Source organism: Zootoca vivipara, chromosome 8, assembly GCF_965207765.1.
Source record: "Zootoca vivipara chromosome 8, rZooViv2.hap1.1, whole genome shotgun sequence".
NCBI classification, from domain to species: domain Eukaryota; kingdom Metazoa; phylum Chordata; class Lepidosauria; order Squamata; family Lacertidae; genus Zootoca; species Zootoca vivipara.
In genome coordinates this window covers 43,114,908-43,137,149 of record NC_142591.1, presented here as the reverse complement: position 1 = coordinate 43,137,149, position 22,242 = coordinate 43,114,908, and the positions used below count along the sequence as shown (strand labels likewise).

General features: G+C 38.6%; 1 protein-coding gene across 2 annotated transcripts in view; it reads right to left on the bottom strand.

The window, feature by feature from the left end:
- Nucleotides 1–22,242, bottom strand: part of MIB1 (MIB E3 ubiquitin protein ligase 1) — a 45,389-nt gene that overhangs the window by 8,884 nt on the left and 14,263 nt on the right. For both annotated transcript variants that reach the window (XM_035126451.3, XM_035126452.3), the window contains exons 9-16: nucleotides 21,464–21,597; nucleotides 20,470–20,577; nucleotides 19,259–19,456; nucleotides 16,976–17,127; nucleotides 6,916–7,048; nucleotides 3,682–3,768; nucleotides 1,603–1,764; nucleotides 165–346 (exon numbers count right to left, since the gene is read on the bottom strand). In XM_035126451.3, the coding sequence (XP_034982342.1) occupies nucleotides 165–346; nucleotides 1,603–1,764; nucleotides 3,682–3,768; nucleotides 6,916–7,048; nucleotides 16,976–17,127; nucleotides 19,259–19,456; nucleotides 20,470–20,577; nucleotides 21,464–21,597 (1,156 nt within the window). The remainder of the gene's footprint in view (nucleotides 1–164; nucleotides 347–1,602; nucleotides 1,765–3,681; nucleotides 3,769–6,915; nucleotides 7,049–16,975; nucleotides 17,128–19,258; nucleotides 19,457–20,469; nucleotides 20,578–21,463; nucleotides 21,598–22,242) is intronic.

Genomic DNA, 22,242 nt, shown 5'->3' with positions numbered 1-22,242 from the left:
TTTTAGAATTGGGATAAACGTACTTATTTATTTACAAGGTTTCTTACCCACCCTTCACCCCATAACATCCCAGAGTATGTGTGTACTTTATCAGCTGTTCTATAGCAAACAGAAAATTGGAAAGGAAATGTGGGTTAATCCTATCGCACTGCTACAATACAAACCTGACTTTTTCTTTGTGACATTTAGCCAATGCTTTACAGAGGCTAGGATCAGGACACAAGTCAAGGGGCGACTGACCCTTCTTATTACGAATACCAAGGTCAGCTCCGTTAGCTGCCAGGAAGCAGGCAATAGATGCTGCACTCTTCTTTTCTGCTCCCTGAGTACCCAGTCCCATTATCAACTGAAAGAAAGTAAATTCGCAACTAATGATGTACCTGAAAAATAATATCTTATGAGAAAACAAAACCAACAAGACAAAACTGTATCATTAATAGATCTGAGCAAATACTAGCCCTGAAGTGTAACTTCATGCCGTTAGTTCTTTTCAAAGTTCCTTGAACAGAGTGAAAGATTGTATCGTCTGGTAGTATCAAACACTGCAGGTGCAGAGTTCCAGTGGCATAGTGAGTGGGACCTACCGGGTTGCCTCAGAAGATGGCGGATGGCGGGTTTTGCTCCGGTTGAGCAGCTCACTTGCTGGGAGAGCTGGGGGGAAGCACAGAGGCACCCCCAAAGAGAGCCCAAAGGATACATTTGGGCATCTAGCAGTCTAGCGGCATCAAGGTTTTTAAGCTCTCTCAATGCTTTCTGGATCAGGAAGTGTTACCCTTCCTCTCCCTCTCCCCATATACCATCTAAATCTGCACCTTAGAGTCCTCCTACCCTATGGAGCTGATTTTGAGTATGCATGGGGAGCTTCAGAGAACATGAGAGGAGGAGGAAATTCCACTGGGAAAGTCCACTGCACTAGTGGAGCAGTAGTGTTGGATAAGATGCATGATGTTGACAGTTCTTTTGTACCAAGCCATTCTTCCCACATACCAACCCTTCATCTGCAACTCAGCACAATTCTGGCATTTGCCATATTTTAAGTTCAAATCTAACCCTCATCTGCTGTTAACACTACTGCCATAAAAATCACATAATTTATCACATATTTATTCCTATTGTTCTGCCTCAATGAAACTACTTGAATAATAAAAATTAACTCACTTTCCTAATATATACAACCAAACAGACAAATATGCTCAAAATACTAAAACGTAGATATAAATTATATTGCCAGTTTCTATCGTTTAGTACAAAGCATACAAGTGAAAAGTTAGAAGCCATGCATACTATAATTATTTAGCCCATTTTTGTTCTGTATTACTGCTTGTTAATTCAAATGACATTTTATGAACTTTTAAAAAGGAATATAAGCTGATTACTAAAATCAGAAATATTTGGGGATTTAAAAAAATGTTTTTCTACCAAAGTTGTCCATGATAATATGCCAAACTAATTCTCAATTGGCATTTATATTTAATGGAATATTATCTTTAAATAATTGCTTTTCAGAAAACAGAAAGCAGTCCAAAACAAAACAGGATCTTGCAACATACTGCAGAGAGACAAGTATAGTAGAGAAGAAATAAATAAATTGAAATTATTTACTGTGTTCTTCGATGGCTCCCAAGCAGTATCTACCTTGCCCACATCTTGCATGTCTTGGAGCTGACGAAGCTGTGACAAAGTATGATGCCTCAGGGCTTCATGGAGGGGTGTATCCCCATCTTTATCCTGAATATCCAGTTTAGCACCTGCACGAACTAGAAGCTGAGGAGAAGCAATTCAACATTTTGAACATTTCTTTTCTCACATGAGTCACAGACACATTAGAAACTCTGAAGTGCACAAGAGCACATAAATTTGCCATGCAAAGTCACTTTAATTATGTTCAGACTTATTTGTATCTTTTACAGTATACAGTGGTACCTCTGGTTACAAACTTAATTCGTCCCGGAGGTGCGTTTTTAACCTGAAACTGTTCTTAACCTGAGGTACCACATTAGCTAATGAGGCCTCCCATTGCCACCACTGCGTGATTTCTGTTCTCATCCTGGGGCAAAGTCCTTAACCCGAGGTACCACTGTATACTTTAAACTCTGTTTTTACCAAATCTAATTTTAATCTCGGGAAATATAATTAGCACACAATTTGATATGTCAGAGTTAAGTAACAAGCTGATAAGAATGGGCTGCATCTAATAGTTGAGTGGCTGGAAAAATGCAGCCAGATGAGCGGGGTACAAATAATAAATTATTATAATATTATTATTATAGTTGCATGACCAGAAGGCAGCTCAGACAACCAAACTTGCTCTTCCTCTTTTGCTGCAGCCCTAACACAACCTCCAAAATCTCTCTATAGGGTTGGGGACAGGGCTCCAGAACAGTGCAGGCCACAATGTACAGGAGGAGACTGCACTGTGCAAGGTTCCCCCATCTGATTTCAGATGATTTTCCCCACCTCCCACTATTCAGGAGTCTATTTAGTGAGGCTTATCAGGAAATACAAGGGTTACAGAGAGGGAAGAGGCAAAGAGATAGGTGGCAAAAGCTGTCTTCCATTCATGCAACCATTGGGACACAACAAAAAGGGTGTTCTATCAGCAGCTGCTTCAATTCAGTGATACTGTAAATATATATTTATTTCGTTTGACCAACACCACTTCTGATGCATCCCTATTTCCAAATTCAGGAATATTAATATAGTTGGGATAAAATGAAGGCAAAATACAAGTTTGCTGTGAAAATGTATGGAGTACAAGCTCAATTCAAACATTGCACTACACCAGGCATCCCCAAACTTTGGCCCTCCAGATGTTTTGGACTACAATTCCCATCCTCCCTGACCACTGGTCCTGTTAGCTAGGGATCATGGGAGTTGTAGGCCAAAACATCTGGAGGGCTGCAATTTGGGGATGCCTGCACTACACCATAGCTTAACATGATAGGAACAAGCTACAACAAGCCTTGGGCTTGTGTGCTCCCGAATCTTCCTCTGGGACAGCCACAAGGCATAATTCAGAAGTGTTGTTGTGCAAATAAATCACCTTTGGTAATACAAACTATGGCTTGTTTGATGTGAGCCAATTTCAAACTGCAGATGGTAAGCACAAGAACCATGTAAAGGTAATGAACAAAAAGCAGATTCAGAATGTAAGGGGGGGGGGGAGTGAGAATCAACTATGGTCTGAGAGTTCATAATGCCAGGCAAGGAAAACAAGTTATTTGTAGAATCTGCCAAATTATAAATGGAATGAAGTGAATAGTTCACATGTCAAAGGAAATGCTGAAAAGGACAAAAATAGAAGCGGTAGATATGGAAAGATACAATGTACCACATGTTAGCTGACCCTTATGACAGTACTTCTGAAAACAGGTCCCCATTCAAAACTTCACCTTTTGAACCCTACTTTTCAATAGAACTAACAAGAATATAGACAGCAAGTGTATATTTCATTTTTTTAAATGTTAATATAGCAACAGACAGTATGTGTTTGAACAGAATTTAAGCATGATATATACTAGAGAGAATGAGCAAGCATATATATTGCAGGGTCCACACAACAGGAATTGTGTGCTTGTGGCCTGGTAAAAAAAAAAAAAGCACCTAATTGTGCAACTCATCCAGGAACACTGTAACCTAGTGTCTGAGAAACTGCCTTATGGTCTACTATTGGTACCTTACCCGCACTATTTGGGTGTGCTGTCGTTCTACAGCAAGGTGCAGTGCAGTTTGTTGATTTACATTCTGGATATCCAGGTTAGCATTGCCCTGAAAGAGATGTTTCAATTGTTACTTATTAACATTAAAACCAACAAGAAATCCTGAACTGGACCTTTTCTTGGGACGTACATGGGCAAGCAGTGGGGTGGACAGATGAGGCCACTTTGCCATGTTCCCAAAAGCAAAAAAAAATTCATCTACATATTAGTTCACGAGTCTAAAACCAAATGAATATCTAACTATTTATAATAGCATACATTAAATATTGATCATGTGACATGAAAACCGCATTAGATCTTTCCATTAGTCATCTTTAAAACCCAATTTATACACAAGAGCATAACACTACTTGCAAATGGAATTAATGTAAGGAACAACCCTCAAAATGTCTTACTATATTAGACCTTCAGTTAGTAACTTTCCCACTTGCTTACAATAAGGACAGCTGCTTCTGGATGAGCACCTTACCAAATGTGCAACTTAAGCTACACTGGGACTAGCTGGTAAAATGGAGTGGGGGAGCCTTTCTTCCTGCAAGGCTAACGTGTGCGGTGGCAGTGAAAAGTGCAAATTCCATGCTAGGGATAATTATGAAAGGAATTAAAACTGCCAGTATTATTATGCAGTTATACAAATTTATGGTGTGACCACATTTGGAATACAGTTCTTGTCGCCTCACCTCAAAAAGGATATTGTAGGGGTTAGAAAAGGTTCAGAAAAAGGTAACCAAAATGATCAAGGGGATTGGGCAACTTCCTTGTGAAGAAAGGTTGCAGTGCTTGGGACTTTTTAGTTTAGAGAAAGTGGAGAAAGTGGCCTGGAGAAAGTGGGTAGATAAAAGTCCTCCCCCCTTATAATTATACAACCCTTGAACATCCAATGAAGCTCAATGTGGAAGACTCAAGACAGATAAAATAAAGTACTTCTTCACGCAGCACACAGTTAAACTCTGGAACGCGCTTCCCCAGGAGGCAGTGATTGCTACCAGCCTGGATGGCTTTAAAAGAGGATTCAAAAAATCCTAAACAAAAACAGGAGAGGGCTATCGAGGGCTACAAGCCATGATGGCTATGCTCTGCCTCCACAGTTGGAGGCAGCATAGCAGTTACTAGAAGCCACAGGAGGGAAGAAGGCTCTTGTGTTTGTATCCTGCTTTCAGGTTTCTCACAGCCATCTATATGGCCAGCCACTGTGAGAACAGGATGCTGGACTGGATGAGTTATTGGTCTGATCCAGCAGGCTCTTCTTATGTTCTTACAAAAATGTTAATACTAAAAATCAGGATCATTGTAAAATACACTAACACAGTGGTGCCTCGCTAGACGAATGCCCTGTTAGACGAATTTTCCGCTATACGAATAGGTTTTGCGATTGGAGGTTGCCTTGCAAGACGAGGTTTTCTATGGCCGCCGCTTCGTCTTGTGAAGCGTGGCCATAAAAACCTCCGATCACAAAACCTACAGGGCATTCCTCTAGCGAAAGGGGAACGAGCTGCAGCACAGGAAGAAGGCAAAGGAAGATCAGCTGAGAGGCGCTGACAGCTGTCACCGCCTCTCAGCTGATCTTCCTTTGCCTTCTTCCTGCGCTGCAGCTCGTTTCCCTTTGTGTTCCGCTGGTCTCTGCCGGTGAGGGGCAACTGGCAGAGACCAGCGGAACACAAAGGCTGTAGCGTGGGAAGAAGGGTGGAGAAGTGGATTCTTCCCCCTGCCGCCAAGCCAGTCCGCAGCAGGGGCTTTTCGGATCCTCCGCTTCCCCCTCCCCCCTGCCCGACAAGGCAGGGGTGGGACGAAGCTTCTCCAGCCTCGTCCGATCCCGGGCAGTGTGTGGTGGGGGAAAGTGGAGGATTCTCCGCTCCCCCCCACCCAACACTGTGGGGATGGGACGAGGCTGGAGAAGCCTCATCCGATCCCCGGGCAGTGTGTGGTGGGGGAAAGCGGAGGATTCTCCGCTCCCCCCCACCGCCCAACACTGCGAGTATGGGACGAGGCTTCTCCAGCCTCGTCCGATCCCCGGGCAGTGTGTGGGGGGGAAGCAGAGGATCCTGTGCTTCCCCCCCCCACGGGCTTACTAGGCGCCATTGGAACGGCGGCTAGCACGCCTGCTGTTGCGAGGGGGGTGGTGGGAGCAGCGCCCCAAAGGAGCCCTTTCGGGCGCTGCTCCCGCCGCCCCCCCTCACCTGGGTGGGCTTGCTAGCACCCGGCGCCGATGCGGGGACGTTTTCGCTGGCTGCCTTCCCCAAGCCAAGGGGAAGGCAGCCGGCAAAACACCCCCGCATCAGCGCGCTTTGGCCCCGTCACCCGGTGCCGAAGCACGCCGGTGCGGGGACTTTTCGCCAGCTGCTGAAAGCCCCGCTTTCCCCTCACCCTGCCCGACACAGCGCAGATCGGAGGAGGCTTCTCCTCCGATCCGCGCTGTGTTGGGCGGGGTGGGGGGAAAGCTGTCGGCGGCAGGGGGAGAGGAAGGAAGGTAGAGAAAGGGCTGCTTTCTCTTCCTTCGTTCCTCTCCCCCCCCCCGCCCAACAGAGCCCGCATCTGATGGGGGTTTGGAAGCCCTGTCAAATGCCGGCTCTGTCGGGTGAGGCGGTGGCACACACCTCTCTTGGCTCGGGGAAGGCAGGCAAGAGAACAAGCACCTGCCTGCCTTCCCCGAGCCAAAAGAGCAAGTACCGCTGCCGCCACCAGGCCCCCGGAGCCCATAGGAACGCATTAATTGACTTTTAATGCGTTCCTATGGGAAACGGTGCCTCGCTACATGAAATTTTTGTAGGACGAATTGAGTCCTGGAACGCATTAATTTCGTCTAGCGAGGCATCACTGTATAACGTAGCAAATGTAACTTTTGTCATATCAGAATTGGCAAAACAGATCCCTCAGAATATGTGCATTTTCCATTGATCTACCTCTACAAACAAACCAGTGATGCATGGATTATAGACAAGGCCACAGCTCACTAGAAGAATACATGCTTTGCATGCAAAAGATCCTGGTATTTCCACAGTTGCCTCAAGTAGCAGACAATGATAAAAGAACTTTTCCAGACACCATGGAGAGTCAAGTGACAGAGTAGACAATACTGGGTAAGATGTACAAATGATCTAATTCATTAAAAGGCAAACTGGCATAGAAAAAAAGTTTTGGAGCCCATGTAGATATCTTTTTAACAAAATATTGCCAAAGTATATTAAAAAAACCTTACCTGATGCACCAAGAGTTCTGCTACTTCCACATGATTATTAAGTGCGGCCAAATGCAAGGCAGTGTAGCCATCATCTTTTTTCTCATCCACAATCCATGGTCTTGGGAGCTTAGACAGTAACACCCTCATTGCACTGAAATAAAATATAGAGTACTGTATTGTTGTCCTGCAATGGTCCAGTGGTCAAGTTGCAGATATTGGGCAACATTCCAAAGGTTTCCATAATGGAAATCCATTCGTGCAATAGGACTCCTGTTTTCCTTTGTCCCTACTCTAGCATCTGCATACTCCCAAAATCTGTTGGGATTCTTTTCTAAATAAGTTGTTTTTAATCACTTTAGTGAGATTCTTTGAATTTTACTAAATTTTCATCCTAACTTTCAAGCTCAATGAGAACTATGCAAAAAGGAAATTATTACATTCCAGGAGTAATAAATTATAAACAGCTTCTCAACGTTTATCATGAAGGAAACATGAAGGTGATCTTGTACCAATGTCCTAATTATGCAGTGATATGGGGTTGCCTGAAGAAAGAAAATACTGACTGACTTTCTTATTCTACAGAAGTATATATGTAGAATGTCTACTTCTAACCCTGCCCTCAATCTCAGTTTCTTCCCTGCGACTAAGTTACTTCACATTCAGGAATGATGTTCATGGAGCTCATGTACCACCTGGTGTGCTTCAATCTGCTAGACTGACACTACATATTTTCTTCCTATTAACTTATATGAATGGAATTCAGAGACAAGATTCTATGGCAGCAACAGTGCTCCACTGCTTTTTTCTTCAGAAAATTTCCCCGGCCTTTAAACTATGGTAATTTCCCAAGAATATACATGGAACCTAGAACTTTGGTTAGAACAGAAGGTGCTGCTAGAGGAGTACAGAAAGGAAATGTATCTGTGTTATACCTTACATATATTTATTTATTTATTTTATTTAATTAATATATTTAAACAGTGGAGGGACCTAGGCAGGAGAATTCAAACATGGGGTGCCACCAGAGAAAATGGCCATTATCTATCTAATTATCATCCATCTGACATTCACAGGTTGCAAAATGGAAAAAGGCATGTACAGGTTAATACCAGGGAGTCCTTGTGATATAGCTAAGGTTAAATAATTCTTATTTGTCAATTATTTTATATTGCACTTATATATTGTATTTCCAACACATTATTCCTTTCAAATATTTTAAAACATTTAATAAGGGATGCTGTCCCCCACACCCTCTCTACCCCCTTTTCTGAATGTTGCATGTTGGAGTTTTCTGCAACAGCAATAACCATCCTTCCCTTCAGCAGTCCTCCCATAAATGGAGAGCTGTGATTACAGGAATGCTGCATTGAAATTACTTGTTTGAGGTCCATCTGATTGGAGTCCACCCTTAATTGCTTGCAATAAGGTATTTTATCAAGAGACAAATAGGAAATACCATCTTTTTAGCCATGTTTAATAAATTGTTTTGTCTGCTGTTTTCACTATTCGTAAGATATACTGCAGTATTTCCTAAGATCAACTGCCCTTGTGCTATGAAAGATTTTTAAATAAAACTAAGTACAGTTTTTCAACCTTGCTCATTAACAGATTTAGATTCAATTCTTCGAATTTTGTTTTCACACACAGAAGTATTTCTAAAATGGCATTACATTTAAATGCTGCTTATTCCTTAGTTTTTTCTCAGTATCTTTCCCCTCGTTTTGATGTCTAATGCCTCAAAACAGAGTCACAGATGCTTGAGGCTTGTGAATTCAAGATAAAAAAAAACCTAAGTAGAAACAGAATACCTCACTTTATTTGACATTGCTAAAAACATATCAGCACAAATGACTGAGCACTGTTGGGACTGCAGGATGAACAATCAATAGAGAAAGAAAGATAGAGCCACGCTCTGCCCCTGGAACTGCAACCAACAGCCGAGATACTATTTTTTGCAATGGTTGACTAAATATGGTCAGGGAAGAGAGAGGCAGAAGAGAGTCTGTTTGCCTGGGAGTGGATGTTTTGAATGCTTAGCTGCCTATAAAGCTGAAACAGTTTTGCTCGCTCACTCTGAGAGGCAAATAGATCCAGTCGAAATAGCATGTATGTGGGAGCCCTGACCTTAACAACATCTATTTGACATCTGAAGATAGAAAATAGCTACAACAAATGTGGCTGGAAACTAAAACCCAAGGAAGAAGAGAGAAGAAGCGCAACATCTGAAGTGAAGGAAGGGGGAAATATTTTATTGGGAAGGGGTGGTGGAGATGCAGGTGCATGCTGAATTTTTAAGATTTCATGAACATTTTTTTAGTTGTTTTCAACTGACAAACAAGAAGAGTTTGCCCTGCTTTGGGTTTCCTAGCAGCCTTACCCTGGATATTTTACTTTCAGTCTTGCAGCCACAAGGAACTTGTTTCCACGTATCCACATAGCAGATACCTATTAAAATTCCTGTTTATGTTTTAGATAGAACTATTTTAGAAAGTGAAATATGTATTCACTTTCACCTTCTCACTGCTCACCCTCCCACATAATGAAGAGCTGATTCAGCGAATAGAGTGAACACTCAAGATGAGATGGCTGCTGCTGATGTCTCTCTCTAGGTCACTACCTCTCTTCCAACTGCAAATGCTGCACGATAAGCTTACAGGTAACAGAGCATTAGAAGTCCTAAGTTATTCCACATGTTTAAAGGATTCCTGTCTGCATGTATCATTTAATAGATTGTTTTTGTTAATCTCTATTGTAGGTGACACTTATTGCCAGTGTGTTTAAGTATCAAGCATCCGTAAAGAGTAAATTTGGAAAAATCTTATTTAACCTAAAAACCATAGACAGGTACCTGTTTGACAAGAAATCTTGTCTTAGCTGTATTTTAGAACATTGCATCCATTGCTATCTAAGCAATTTCTAAAAGTAGTAATTTTAGAGAAATGCATCACTTCGTTCTCCCTTTCAAACCACCTCTAGCTAGCATTTTGTGACCATTTTATTATAGTAAGGAAAAAGGATGGCAATGCATTAACTGCACAACACTTTTACTAAGAGAGAACATTAAAGGTATTTTATTCTTAAGCATGATTACAATCCAGTTCAAATCTGAAAACAAGCAAGTTATAATTCTTATGCTGCATTGCTGTTCCTCCTTGTAGAACTGTGCTAGCTACTGCTAGGCTCTGATTTGCTCTCTATCAGCTGCACTAGCTTTTTGTCATGGGCTGCAGAAATTGAACATACATGGTTTTTCTCTTGTCTGACTACCATTTAGATGTTTTACTCAAGCTTTTCTCCAAATCAATACTTATGAGAACCTATTTCCTTGTTCAGATCACGAATCAATGTCACAAATGCAATTAAGCATCTTTCAAAACTGTTATTTGTACATTTCACCTCTTAAAAAATAGCTGACCCCACAAACAAATTTTATAGGTTCTTGCCACCTGAGCTTGTAATTTCTATGCCACACTAACAGATTCAATAGAAAGAGATGGAATTAATTAGATGTCTAAATATTGCAATATATCTGATATAGTAAATGTAGTAAGCTGGCAAATGACTCTGCTTTGCAAATATAGAACTATTCCATGAACTTAACTATTTCATAAATGTTCAGTAAGGACCAGCTCACAATGCATGAACTAGAGCAAACTATAGGCCAAATCCTAATATTTAGAAGATTTCCCGTCACCCGCTTTGAATTTTGTATCTTCAATAACTCGATAAAAAAAATTGTGGGAGCTACAACAAACTACTAGCATTGGGACTTTTACAAAGAAAATCATTTTCATTTTATTTGGATAATTGCCTTCAGCCTCCTGAATGAACAGAATTAAATATGGATGCAGACAGCCAGCAAACCAAGCTCAAAGTGGAGTACAACATCCCATTTCATGGATATAATTGGCACAGCCAACTTTTGATGAAGGCAGATTATTCTTCATATGCAAGCTTAATTGACAGTAAGAAGCAACGGAAGTCTAGACAAGTACTTGAAATCCTCATAGACAAACAATGACTTTTAATATGCTTTAAACTACTGTGCAGGTAAACTACACTGTGAATTTTAGCTTCACCAGCAGATTAAAACAAAACCAGTTCCTGAAATTAATTGGGAACAATTATTTTGCACCTAAGGATAAAGAAAAAATGTTTTCAGTTTCAACCGGCAATAAGCAGCTGTTAAAGCCTGTCCAGAGCACATACTTCTTTATGTACCCATATGCAGATACAATATTATGGAATGTAAAGAAGTATGTATTTTTGGCAGGTATGAACTACAACTAAAAGAAAAATGAACTAAGCTGATCAAAGAATAAGGAATCCACTTTAGTCGTATTTGGGTGAAAGGATCAGGTGAATAGTAGTACAATTTGTGAAACATTAACATTTGTCTAAGTGTTGCATATATCTTCATTGTCAGAGCAATATTGGTTGTAGAAGCAGATACTTTATTTTCAATCCTAAATCTATCCTAAGAAAATAAAATCAACATCACTAGAATAAACAATAAAAACATAACACTTGTGTAAGCATTTAGGTGCGAGAAGATCACTACTAATCAATTGAGGGTCATAACCTTTTAAAAAAATATATTTTTTAGCTGAAAACTCAGGGTAAGTGGATTTGATATTATGGCACAATGACATCTAGGCCATAAGGCACCATATACTTGCTTATGTTGCAAGCAGCCTCTCTAAATTCTCATTCAATTCATGTGTAAAGCTTTCATATGTCAGCAACCAGATGTCTTTAGTTCCCAAAGGCTTAAACTGAGGAAAGCCAATTGTTTTCAAAAATCAGAAGAATGCTAATTAAAATTTTGAGAAATTTAAAAATGGTAGATTAAATCTGAATATCATGAGGCAAAATTTGAACCACAAAGTTTGAAATTAACTTGTTATTTGTTAAACAGATTTTTTTAATGAATAGTTAATAAATGAAATGCTTGCTCTACCCCTAAACTATTACTTGCAAGAACCAGGTAAAACCTGAAAAAACAAGAGCTGAAGCCTTAAAGAAACATTCATAATACATATATGAACTCAGCTCATATTAACATTTCATATATCAAACAATTCATAAGTAGTACAGATTCTCAAAACCAAATTCTAGCTGTTACTAAATGGAGCAATGTTAAAAATATCAAAAGTTTTCAAATTCGGATTATATTAAAGATGTGAATGTTTCTCATTATGTAGATTTGAAATTGAAAGTTTTTTGTGTTTTTTGTGTATGTTTAAGCACATTTTGTTTTAGCCAGCAACCAATATTCAAAGATAGTTTGTAAAGTAACACTGGTATTATAACTAAAACTATAATCAACCAATTTATAATCTTAAGAGCAGAATTCACTAGCAGCAAAGGAAGAAAACCTTGCTTATTTCTATGGAGTACTGCCCATTTCTAGAAATAGTGCACCTGAGCAACAAATTAAAGATTAACTTTTGAAGGCTCACATTCTTAAACCTGAGCATTAACATGAGTCAGACTTTGCACCTTTTCCTGCACCAGTATTGTAAACAAGCAGCAAAACAAACCTTAGATAAAAAATCACATAGAACTCGGTAAAGTCTTGTTTCTCTTAGAACATAGCCACACTATGTCATCTCCATCACTTAGGTCAGCTGTTGAATTCTAGCTAAGCACAAGCTGAACTCTGGACATCTGCTGACACAGTTGTAACTCAAACATCTCAACCATTTGACTGACAAGGATAACAGATGCTGACATTATCAAATGCTACCATGCTTCTTTCCATGGCCACTTTTTATCCTGATATAGCCAGTACATGAAACTATTGCCATCCAAAAGAACACTCGAGCAGCTGGACCTGTACAACAGTTTCCATATAGCTGATAAAAATAGATACCAGTTTTATTGCTGCTCAAGGTTTAAGCCAAATATGTGCTGTTTCTATATTTAATAACAAGGAATGAGTGCATATTTACAGAAATCTCATCACCACCAGGACACTTTGCAACAAAGCTGGCAGGATACATTTAATGTATGCATTATTAATATACAAGTTGAATATTATCCTTCCTTTCATTTGGCTCAGTGTTTAAATATCATATTGATTTACTGCATGTACTGACATTTCTTCAAAATCAAAAGTGTATGCACTTTTAACTCTGATATCAAGGGTTATGTATTATGATAATTGAAACAACAAGGAGGTAAGAACTGTTTATGTACACACACACACACACACACACACACACACACACACACACGTTCTATATTGAATGAACATTACTACAGAAAAGGCCTTATAGAACACAGAAATATGAACCAAGTTTGTTCCAAAGTACAACTGTAGAAGCATTTGTTCAACACCACTAGCAAGCTAACATTGCTCATTCTTCACCTTCCCGTAATCAGTTCTCTGTCAACAGCTGCGGTAATTAAATGTGGCAGAAGCAAACTTATATAAAAATAGTATTCTCTTTAACTGAAGTAATCCCCTTGGGAGATAAATATGATACCCGATAGCCAAGAAAAACACATTACTAGTATTAAATAGTTCAACATTCATGAGAACATTAAATTTTAAGGCCATGACTTAAAATCTTCTGTTATGAATCTTCTGTTATGATTAGAAGTTGTGATCACAAAAAGCATACAAAGAGAACAAAACCAACTATTACAAGCCACGAAAGTGTTTTCTCCTATTGTTTAACATATGGAGTTTTGCTTTTTTGAACTTTTTAGATGAGCCATTTAGGGAAACTTTGGAAAATTGCAAATTTAAAAAGGAATACTGCATACAGATCTTGTATTCACACAATAACACTTTTATGAACACAACATGGAAACCAATTGTATGCCTCTTAAACTTCAATGCTTTGCTAAAGCTGGTAAAATGGAACCAAATCACTTGTTTAATGGATTTGGTCCCCTTCAACCAGCTGTAGCTATGTATTGATCACTACAGGACAAATGCTTTCATCAACAAGATATGTTAATAATGGAAATAAGAAAATATTCAAGAAAAAGAAGGCTTTTAAAAAGCAGTCAAGCACATGAATGCAAACAAACTATCAAAAACTGACCACCAGCATCTATTCCTGGCAAACTTATAGTAGGGACCTCACTTCCAAACCAAAATCCACAATATTGGAAATTGTGTCTCATCTGCACATTCTTATTGTATATCAATATGAATTTGAGATTAACAGTTCCTCTTGTTTTATGTCACTGCTTTTTTTTAAAAAAAGAGTACATGTATGTCAGTTCTTATGAAATAAATGCAAAATACATGTAAATATATTTGTGCTACAATTCCTCTATTTTAATACAATCTTTGTAAAATTCAGATTAAGTTTAAAGAGTAGCGAGCATTCACTAAGACCTCTTTTCTATTGTGTTCTACAAAAATTAACAAAGATGAAAACGAAACCTGAGTGTTTTTTCAACACCAAAGGGCCAATACAGATATCAAGCTTAAGATGAGATGAATCTGTGATAGTAGTACTCTTTCACAAAGGCATTATGGGATCAAAAAATATCCTATTAAATCAGGTCAAATTGATACAGTTAACATGCAACTATTATAGATCATTATAGATCATTATAGATCACTATTATAGTAACTAATAGCATTACTCCAGGGCTGAAGCAGTAGGATCTAAGACTGAGTTGATAAGCTTGTTAATAAATTCAAAGAAGAGTAGGGGAAAGCATTGCAAGCAGTCTAATTTTATAGTTATCACATGACTGGAAGTACACGGTAAGTAGAATAGCTTTTACTAAAGGTTTGGGAAAGCAATCAGTGTCCAGATAAAAAGTAATTGTGTAAGCAACGGGAACAAATTAAGCAAACTTAAGTACACTGTAAACTTAAGTACATCTTTCTGGAAATAAATCCCATTGAGCTTAATGAGTTTAAGTTCTGAGCAGACATGAAGAGCATTCACTTTTAAATTAACTATGACCTGGATTGCACATAATACTAAAACAGACTATGATTTAGCACATGAAGCGGAGACTGCAGCTGCTTTGCTTCTCTATCCAGTCATGCTGGTGCTGTGAACTAAAATGTGGTTTGGTTTAACATGTCATCTGAAATCAGGCTCATAGTTTCTCTTTCTTGACAAATCACGAGCTGCAAACCTTCAATAAACTTTGTTACAGCTCATGATTTGTCTGGAGCTAAGCAAAACCATTCCTAAATTCACAGCAGAAAGAAAACCGGAGGAGGAGCAAAGCAGCTACAATCTCTTTTCCAGGAACCAGCATGCAAAGCAAAGCTATAATTCTAAGAAATGCTAAGATTTCTAGAAAAATATTAAATGCCAAGATCCTGGCATTTATTTAAACATCACCTTTTAAGATACAATTATAGGACCCAAATTAGAATGGGAGAGATGAACTAATTGTTTCTATTGAAATACATTGTTGTGAGTTCGTGCAGCAAAGAAACAATACATTTACAACATAGTTAAAATATTGCTTTCATTTTCTCTGAACAGGAGCACACACACACATACACGAGTCATACACAAATGGTTAATATTTTTTAAATAAAAAATGAAAATGAAGGCCGCACCACACAGATGCAGAGATTGTCTATGCCAAGCAAAATGTCCTGAATTTCTTGCCCACTGGGGCCAACTATCCCAACTCTGGGCCCATTATGTAAGCAGACATTTTTACAGGGTCTATGTGCATAAAACTCAGTGCATACATAACTGATGATATAAGGATCTTGCTAGTGTAATTATTTAGTTACAGTAACTTGTGGACTATTGCAATGGACTCAATTTGGGGCTGTCCTTGAAGACAATTCAGAAACTTCAATAGGTCCAAAATGCAGCAGATTACTAGCTGGGGTTCTATTTAAAAGTCTTATAACCTCTGTTTTAAAACTGCTGCAGTGGCTGCCAGTTCATTTACAGGCGCCCAATTCAAGGCGGTCATATTAATGTTTAAAGCTCAACTAAGGGCCAATATCTGATCTTTCTGCCAACCTCCATCCTTACTGGCCTTTTCAGGTGTTAAGATATGCAGAGGAAGGTCTCTTTGTAGTTCTATCACCAGCCACCATATAGGGGCATGGAATTTCCTGCTCAAGGGCAGAGCAGCAGGCCATCCAAAGCTATAAAAGTTTCCAAATGCTGCTTTGCACAGTGCAGATCCCATATAATCTCTTCTAATATATATTTTTCTTAGGCTGTCTTCACGCTAGTTTCCTGTGGCATCTACCAACAGGTGTACCTACAGCATAGCTGTCAAGTTTTCCCTTTTCTTGCAAGGAAGCCTATTCAGCATAAGTGAATTTCCCTTTAAAAAAGGGAGAACTTATGACCTACAGCCTTCTGAGAGCTGCAGAATTATGGCAGCAGAGAGAAGTGGAGGAATGAGGTGCTGGGAAACATTTTCTTATGCAACTCTAATACTTGGGAAATGTGCCTTTATTTCTAACTTTGAGGGCCAGTGTCATGGTTTTGATACATCAGTTACTAGCTATTTCATTCCAAGGCTCTTCTATATTAATCCTCTTCATGGTTTCTATCAGCATACCTCAAATACAGGTATATCACTTCTCGACCTATTCAAATTACCTGAATTTTTAAGCAATGAGAATACATATTCATTCTAAACACAATAATATGTTATAGCCATGTAGTGGTAGCTTAAACAGCGCCACATGATGGCTATTATCAGAGTCCAAAAGAAGGAATTGTGGTGGCAATCAGATAAACATGGGCAGCAGTTAACAACACAGGATAAAATAAAGGATTGAGGTGGGATGGAAATACAAATGCAGTTATACAAGAAACATCTCATAATATAAACTCACATGTGTACACAGGCCCTGCATTGTGTCTGAATAGCAGCATATATTACAGTGGAACCTTGGTTCTCGAACTTAATTCTGGGAGTCCATTCGACTCCCGAAACCAGTTCTGCAATGCTCACTTGTGCTGCTGGGAACATTTAAACCACTTAGCAACAGAAAAGCCATAATGTACGAATGAAACTTGCATCTGAACAAATGTACAGTCTTTCCCACAATGAAATCAATTTTTTTTCTTGATGAACTTTAGGAACTAACAAATGTTTACTGTACCTTGGATTTCCTCTTAGTGCAGCATGATGGAGAGCATTAAATCCATTGTTATTTGTAATAGTAACATCTGCTCCAGCTTCTAAAAGTACGGCCAAGATGTCATCACGTTTTTTACTTATTGCATCATGAAGGGGCGTGTCACCCTCAGAATCCTAAAAATAGGCATTAGTTAATTCCTGCTTATACTGCATATTTGCAGAGAAAATGTCTGAAGCAAAATTTACATTTAACAACTTGTGTTATATAAAGATTACATCTATACAGAATATAAAAATATGAATGTTAACTTGATCAATGCAAAATGTGACTTTTGATAAAATACTATGATCTTTTAAGAGGGCTCCCCATGTTTCAGCTGAGGTTGCTTTCCCCACTCCAATAACTACCACTGGAATACCTAAGGGCTATCGTGCCCTGAGGGGAGGAGGAAAAGATAGAAAAGACTGGAGAGCTGTCCATCATCTAGCATCTAGCTCCCTATATTTCAGCTGAAGTGGTCCTGCCTTCTCCCAAACTGTTACAGTAGGCTACTTGATACCTATCTTGCCCTGAGGGGAGGAGAAATACAACTTTCAATATAACTATTCCCCTTTTCAGCTTCTTTTTGCTGCTTCATTATACAATTTTAATTTATGCTTACTGTTTCTATGTAAACTGCATTGTAAGGGTCATCTGAATAGCAGCATATATAACAGTGGAACCTTGGTTCTCGAACTTAATCCATTCCAGGAGTCCATTCGACTCTTGAAACCATTCGAAAACCAAGGTGTGGCTTTTGATTGGCTGCTGGAGCTTTCTGCACTCAAGCGGAAGCTGCGTCAGACGTTTGGCTTCTGAAAAGTGTTTGCAAACTAGAGCACTTACTTCCATATTTGCGGTGTTTGCGAGCCAATTTGTTCGTCAACTAAGCAGTTCAAGAACGAAGATTCCACTGTATATATGAAATGTAAGTAGAGACCAACCATATATTTAAAGAATACCAGGCATGATGAAAATGTCTAATACATTTCCATCTATGTTTGAGGAATTTCAATAGTTATTTTGTAATTTGTTTGGAAATTATATCTGTAATTGTATCTGTAAATCTGTAAATACTAAGTGTAGTTTCCACAAACTATTTAAAGGACACCTCTTGTATAGTGTGTTGAAATAGTCCAATGTTGACATAACCAAAGCATATACCAAAGCATGCTTCGCTACAGCCATAAACTGGCCTGCAGGAGTACAGCTGGGTATAGAAGTGTCCCCAGGCTGTAAACCTGATAAGGTGATACTTATTCCATCCATAAGAGATTGAACACCCATTTCCAGATCAGCTTGCTCACCCTCATCCAGCTCATTACAACCTCTCAACATTGACTAAGAGTTTCCACTGCCTTCCTGGCATCTGATGGGAGAGAGTTGGGTATACCAAGACAATTGCACTCCAGATTGTACCATTGCACTCTAGAACTCTAGATAACGTCTTGCAATGTAATATATCAATACACCATGCTATCCCTGAACATACATGCACTCTATTAACTATGAAGCCCTTACTGTCAGATGAAACCAACTTTGTTGAAAATCTGAGACATACTGTTTCAATCAATAGTAAAGATCTCCGAGATTACAAGAGTTGTCTGTCTATGATCTAAACCAGGGATGTCCAACACGACGATCGTGATCTACTGGTCGATCCCTGTGAAGCTTTGGTAGATCACGGTCGATAGCTGGTCCCCTTCCGGCCCTGCCCCCTCTCCCTGCACTGGCCTCTATTGTTGCAGAAGGGAAGCCTGAGTTTTGAAACGGAGGCTTTTATGTTGTCTGCGTTCAGAAGGTTAGTGTCTGCCTCTGTTCCTTCCCACAATAGTGTGCTTTTCCCCTCCGTAAAAAAAGCTCAGCAACTTTGAGCTGAACCCCCAAAAAACGGGGGTAGATCACCGCCAGATTTTAAATTTGAAAGTAGATCGCAGTGTCTCTGGAGTTGGCCACCCCTGATCTAAACTATTAAACACCACAGAACATCAACAACTGAACTGATAGTAACATGTTCAAATCAAATCAAAGAATAATGGCAACAAATCAAGGTTATGATTGCATAGATCAAGGTTATATTGCATATACTTCCATATACATATCAATGCATACAGCAAGAAAAACTGCTCAAATCTAACAATTATATGGAAATTTGGAGGCAGATCCCATTTTGTAACTTTAATGTTATTTATGTACATTCAAAAAGCCCACGTTTCCATACATTTTATTGTATCAAAACAAATAATAAACAGGAGCTTACATTACCTGGAGGCTGGGGTGGCAACCAAAGTCCAGTAATGTCTTTACTACTTGGAGATGACCTTTATTAACAGCAATATGAAGTGGTGTCTGTCTACGTTTATTGCGAGCATTGAGATCTGCACTGCCTCTGTGCAAAACTTCTATTACAGCTCCTTCATCACCAAAAGCTGCATGGTGAACAGCCCTGTCTCCATCTTTGTCCTAAATGATCGACATTGGGTGGAATTAGTCATATTACTCTTGCACTGGACAATAACTCTGGCTCATGATTAAGCACTTTCTATACCAATAGCAAAACTGTCTTATACAGGCCTTCACAACACAAATTTTGTTACTGAACCAACCAATATCTACTGATGTTTTATTTATGTTTTATGGATACTTTTTACTGTTTTATTATATTGTACAGGTTGTATGCTGCCTATATATTCCTTTTGAAAGAGAGGTTTGTAAGTATTTCATTATTTAAATAAATAGCCACAAAGGAAAATGCTGCAATGGCATAAAACATCACAATTATCCTAACAGTTAGAGAAAGAATGAATGAGAATACTGTATAAAGTACAGTCCCTGTGGCATTTTGGCAAGATGTAAACAACACAAATTGTGCTACTTATGCATCACACCAGTTATTTTTGCTGTTAAAATGTACAACTATTCCATGTAATAGTCTAGTGAAGCTACAGCACAAAGACTAGGCCAGAATTCTACGGTTTAGCAGAGTAGCACATACTGCAGAACACAGGTTTCATGCCTCTTCACTTCAAAGTGCAGTCCCTATCACAATATGGATGTCTCATCTCTTGAATTGCCACTGTTAAACTATGTAACTATCACAAATTGTATTTTTCTGCATTTCATTTCCTTCTGACCTCACTGTTTACAATCCTCTCCCCAAGGTACAGGCATATATGTACATACCTGCAACTAAGGATAATACTGAATACATAAGATGAAGTGGATAGTAGTCCACAAAAGTTTATTAATATGTCTGTTAGTCTTTTAAGATGCCTCAAGGCTATGGTGATTTTGCTTAAAAAGACTGGAATCAATCAAATTAAACAGATTGCAATAAAAGAGGAGTCATAAAAAGTAAAAATATTCCTTAGCCAGAAACATTTATAAATGACTGATCTGAAAAGTTTAAAATCATTATGTAACACTAAGTGACTTCTATTAGTAGCATTTAGTTGACAAATTAAATATTTAAATACCTCAGCTTCTACATCCACATTCTGCTTCAGAAGCAATTTCAAAATATCAACATGCCCATTCTGACTAGCAGCTTGCATAGCTGTGTGTCCTGCACACTGCCCATTCACCTGGAAATACATGATAAATCAAGTCAAGACAGCTTACAAATACAGCATACATTTATTATATGTATGTATATATTTATTATATGTACATATGCTCAAGAACTGCACCAAACTATCTAGAGAACAAATTCAATATTGAATGGCAAGTAAATAATCTAACATACTTTACAAAAAATGTATTGAACACATTTTAATACTTGTCATTTGATGAACTGTCTCTTCAAATTCCAGTATCTCTTTCACTTACCAGCTTGGCTAAAGTAATGCACTATAAAGACCTTTAAATCTACTAAAGAATTTAAGATTTATATTAAAAATTTAAAAATTCCAAAGGATTATGGAATGGGGTGTCAATGATCATCCTTAAAGTCATTTGGCTAGCTTGGGTCAAATTATTATCTATTAAGACTACTTTTTCAAGACATTTTAAATGCTTATCAGTGTATCTGCAGACCCCAAGATACAGGGAAATCCAAAGCAAGACAAATCAGGTGAAGGCTACATGTCATAGTTCCCTATTTCTTCTCTTGGATAAACCAGGGCATTCCACCCAAATCCTAGCTACTTGAAGGGATAATTACAACAAATATTTCAGGATAAAACTTCCTCTTCTGGGTAAGTTGAAACAATATAAAAAAGCTTTTGATAACAATACAGTGTGCTGTACAGGAATCTAACGAAAGCAACAAGCTGAAGAACACCAGAGTTGGACTGATTTTCCCTTTTAAGCACTGTGCAATTAAACTTCTTACTTTCACTCAATGCCATTATAGCTCTAGCTGCAAAGATCATGAAAGGAAGGCCCATCTTTGCTTTGACCAGTGAGAACTGCTATTTTTTAAAAATAGGAAGTATCTTTTTGCATAAGTAGTTAAAACAAAGTACTCACATCCACATCTGGTCTCTTAAGCAAATCTTCCACTTTGGCTACATCTCCATTAGCAGCTGCTTTAACCAGCTCTTCATTAAGATCCCCAGATTCTTGAGTTTCAAACAGTTTCTTCAATAACTGGGACAATCGCTCTGTGAATAGTGTAACAATTTATTTTAATACAAATCACAATATCTGAATATTATGTTGCACTTGAATGAACTTCAATGTACTTATAACTCAAAAACACTCTTACGTAAACCAAACAAATTATCTATTTAAAACAATGTTGCAATTTGCTCCAGAAAAATAACAGCAAAAACAGATCCACCACTACATAAATATTAAGAATCATTCCCTCTAGTAGTGAACTTGGGTGGGTCAAGTGCCTATCCACTTAGAAGTAAAACATGGCCAGCAAACAATACAGCAGTACTTCTACATATTGAGGGTATTCATATGGTATACAGAACTATAGGACTGTACATTTAAAAACTCATATAGCCCTGTGAGATTCCATGACTTACAAAATATTGAAGACATTATATATAAGGATCTGGTTACTTCTGCTTCAGTGTATCTGAAGAAGTGTGCATGCACACGAAAGCTCATACCAATGACAAACTCAGTTGGTCTCTAAGGTGCTACTGGAAGGAATTGTTTTATTTTGTTTCGACTACGCCAGACCAACACAGCGACCTACCTATAACTACAATGTTGAAGAAACAGAGATAGGAAAACACTCATTTCATTGAGTGTTCAGAATGAATGGCAAAGGCAGAGACTTGTGCCTTTGG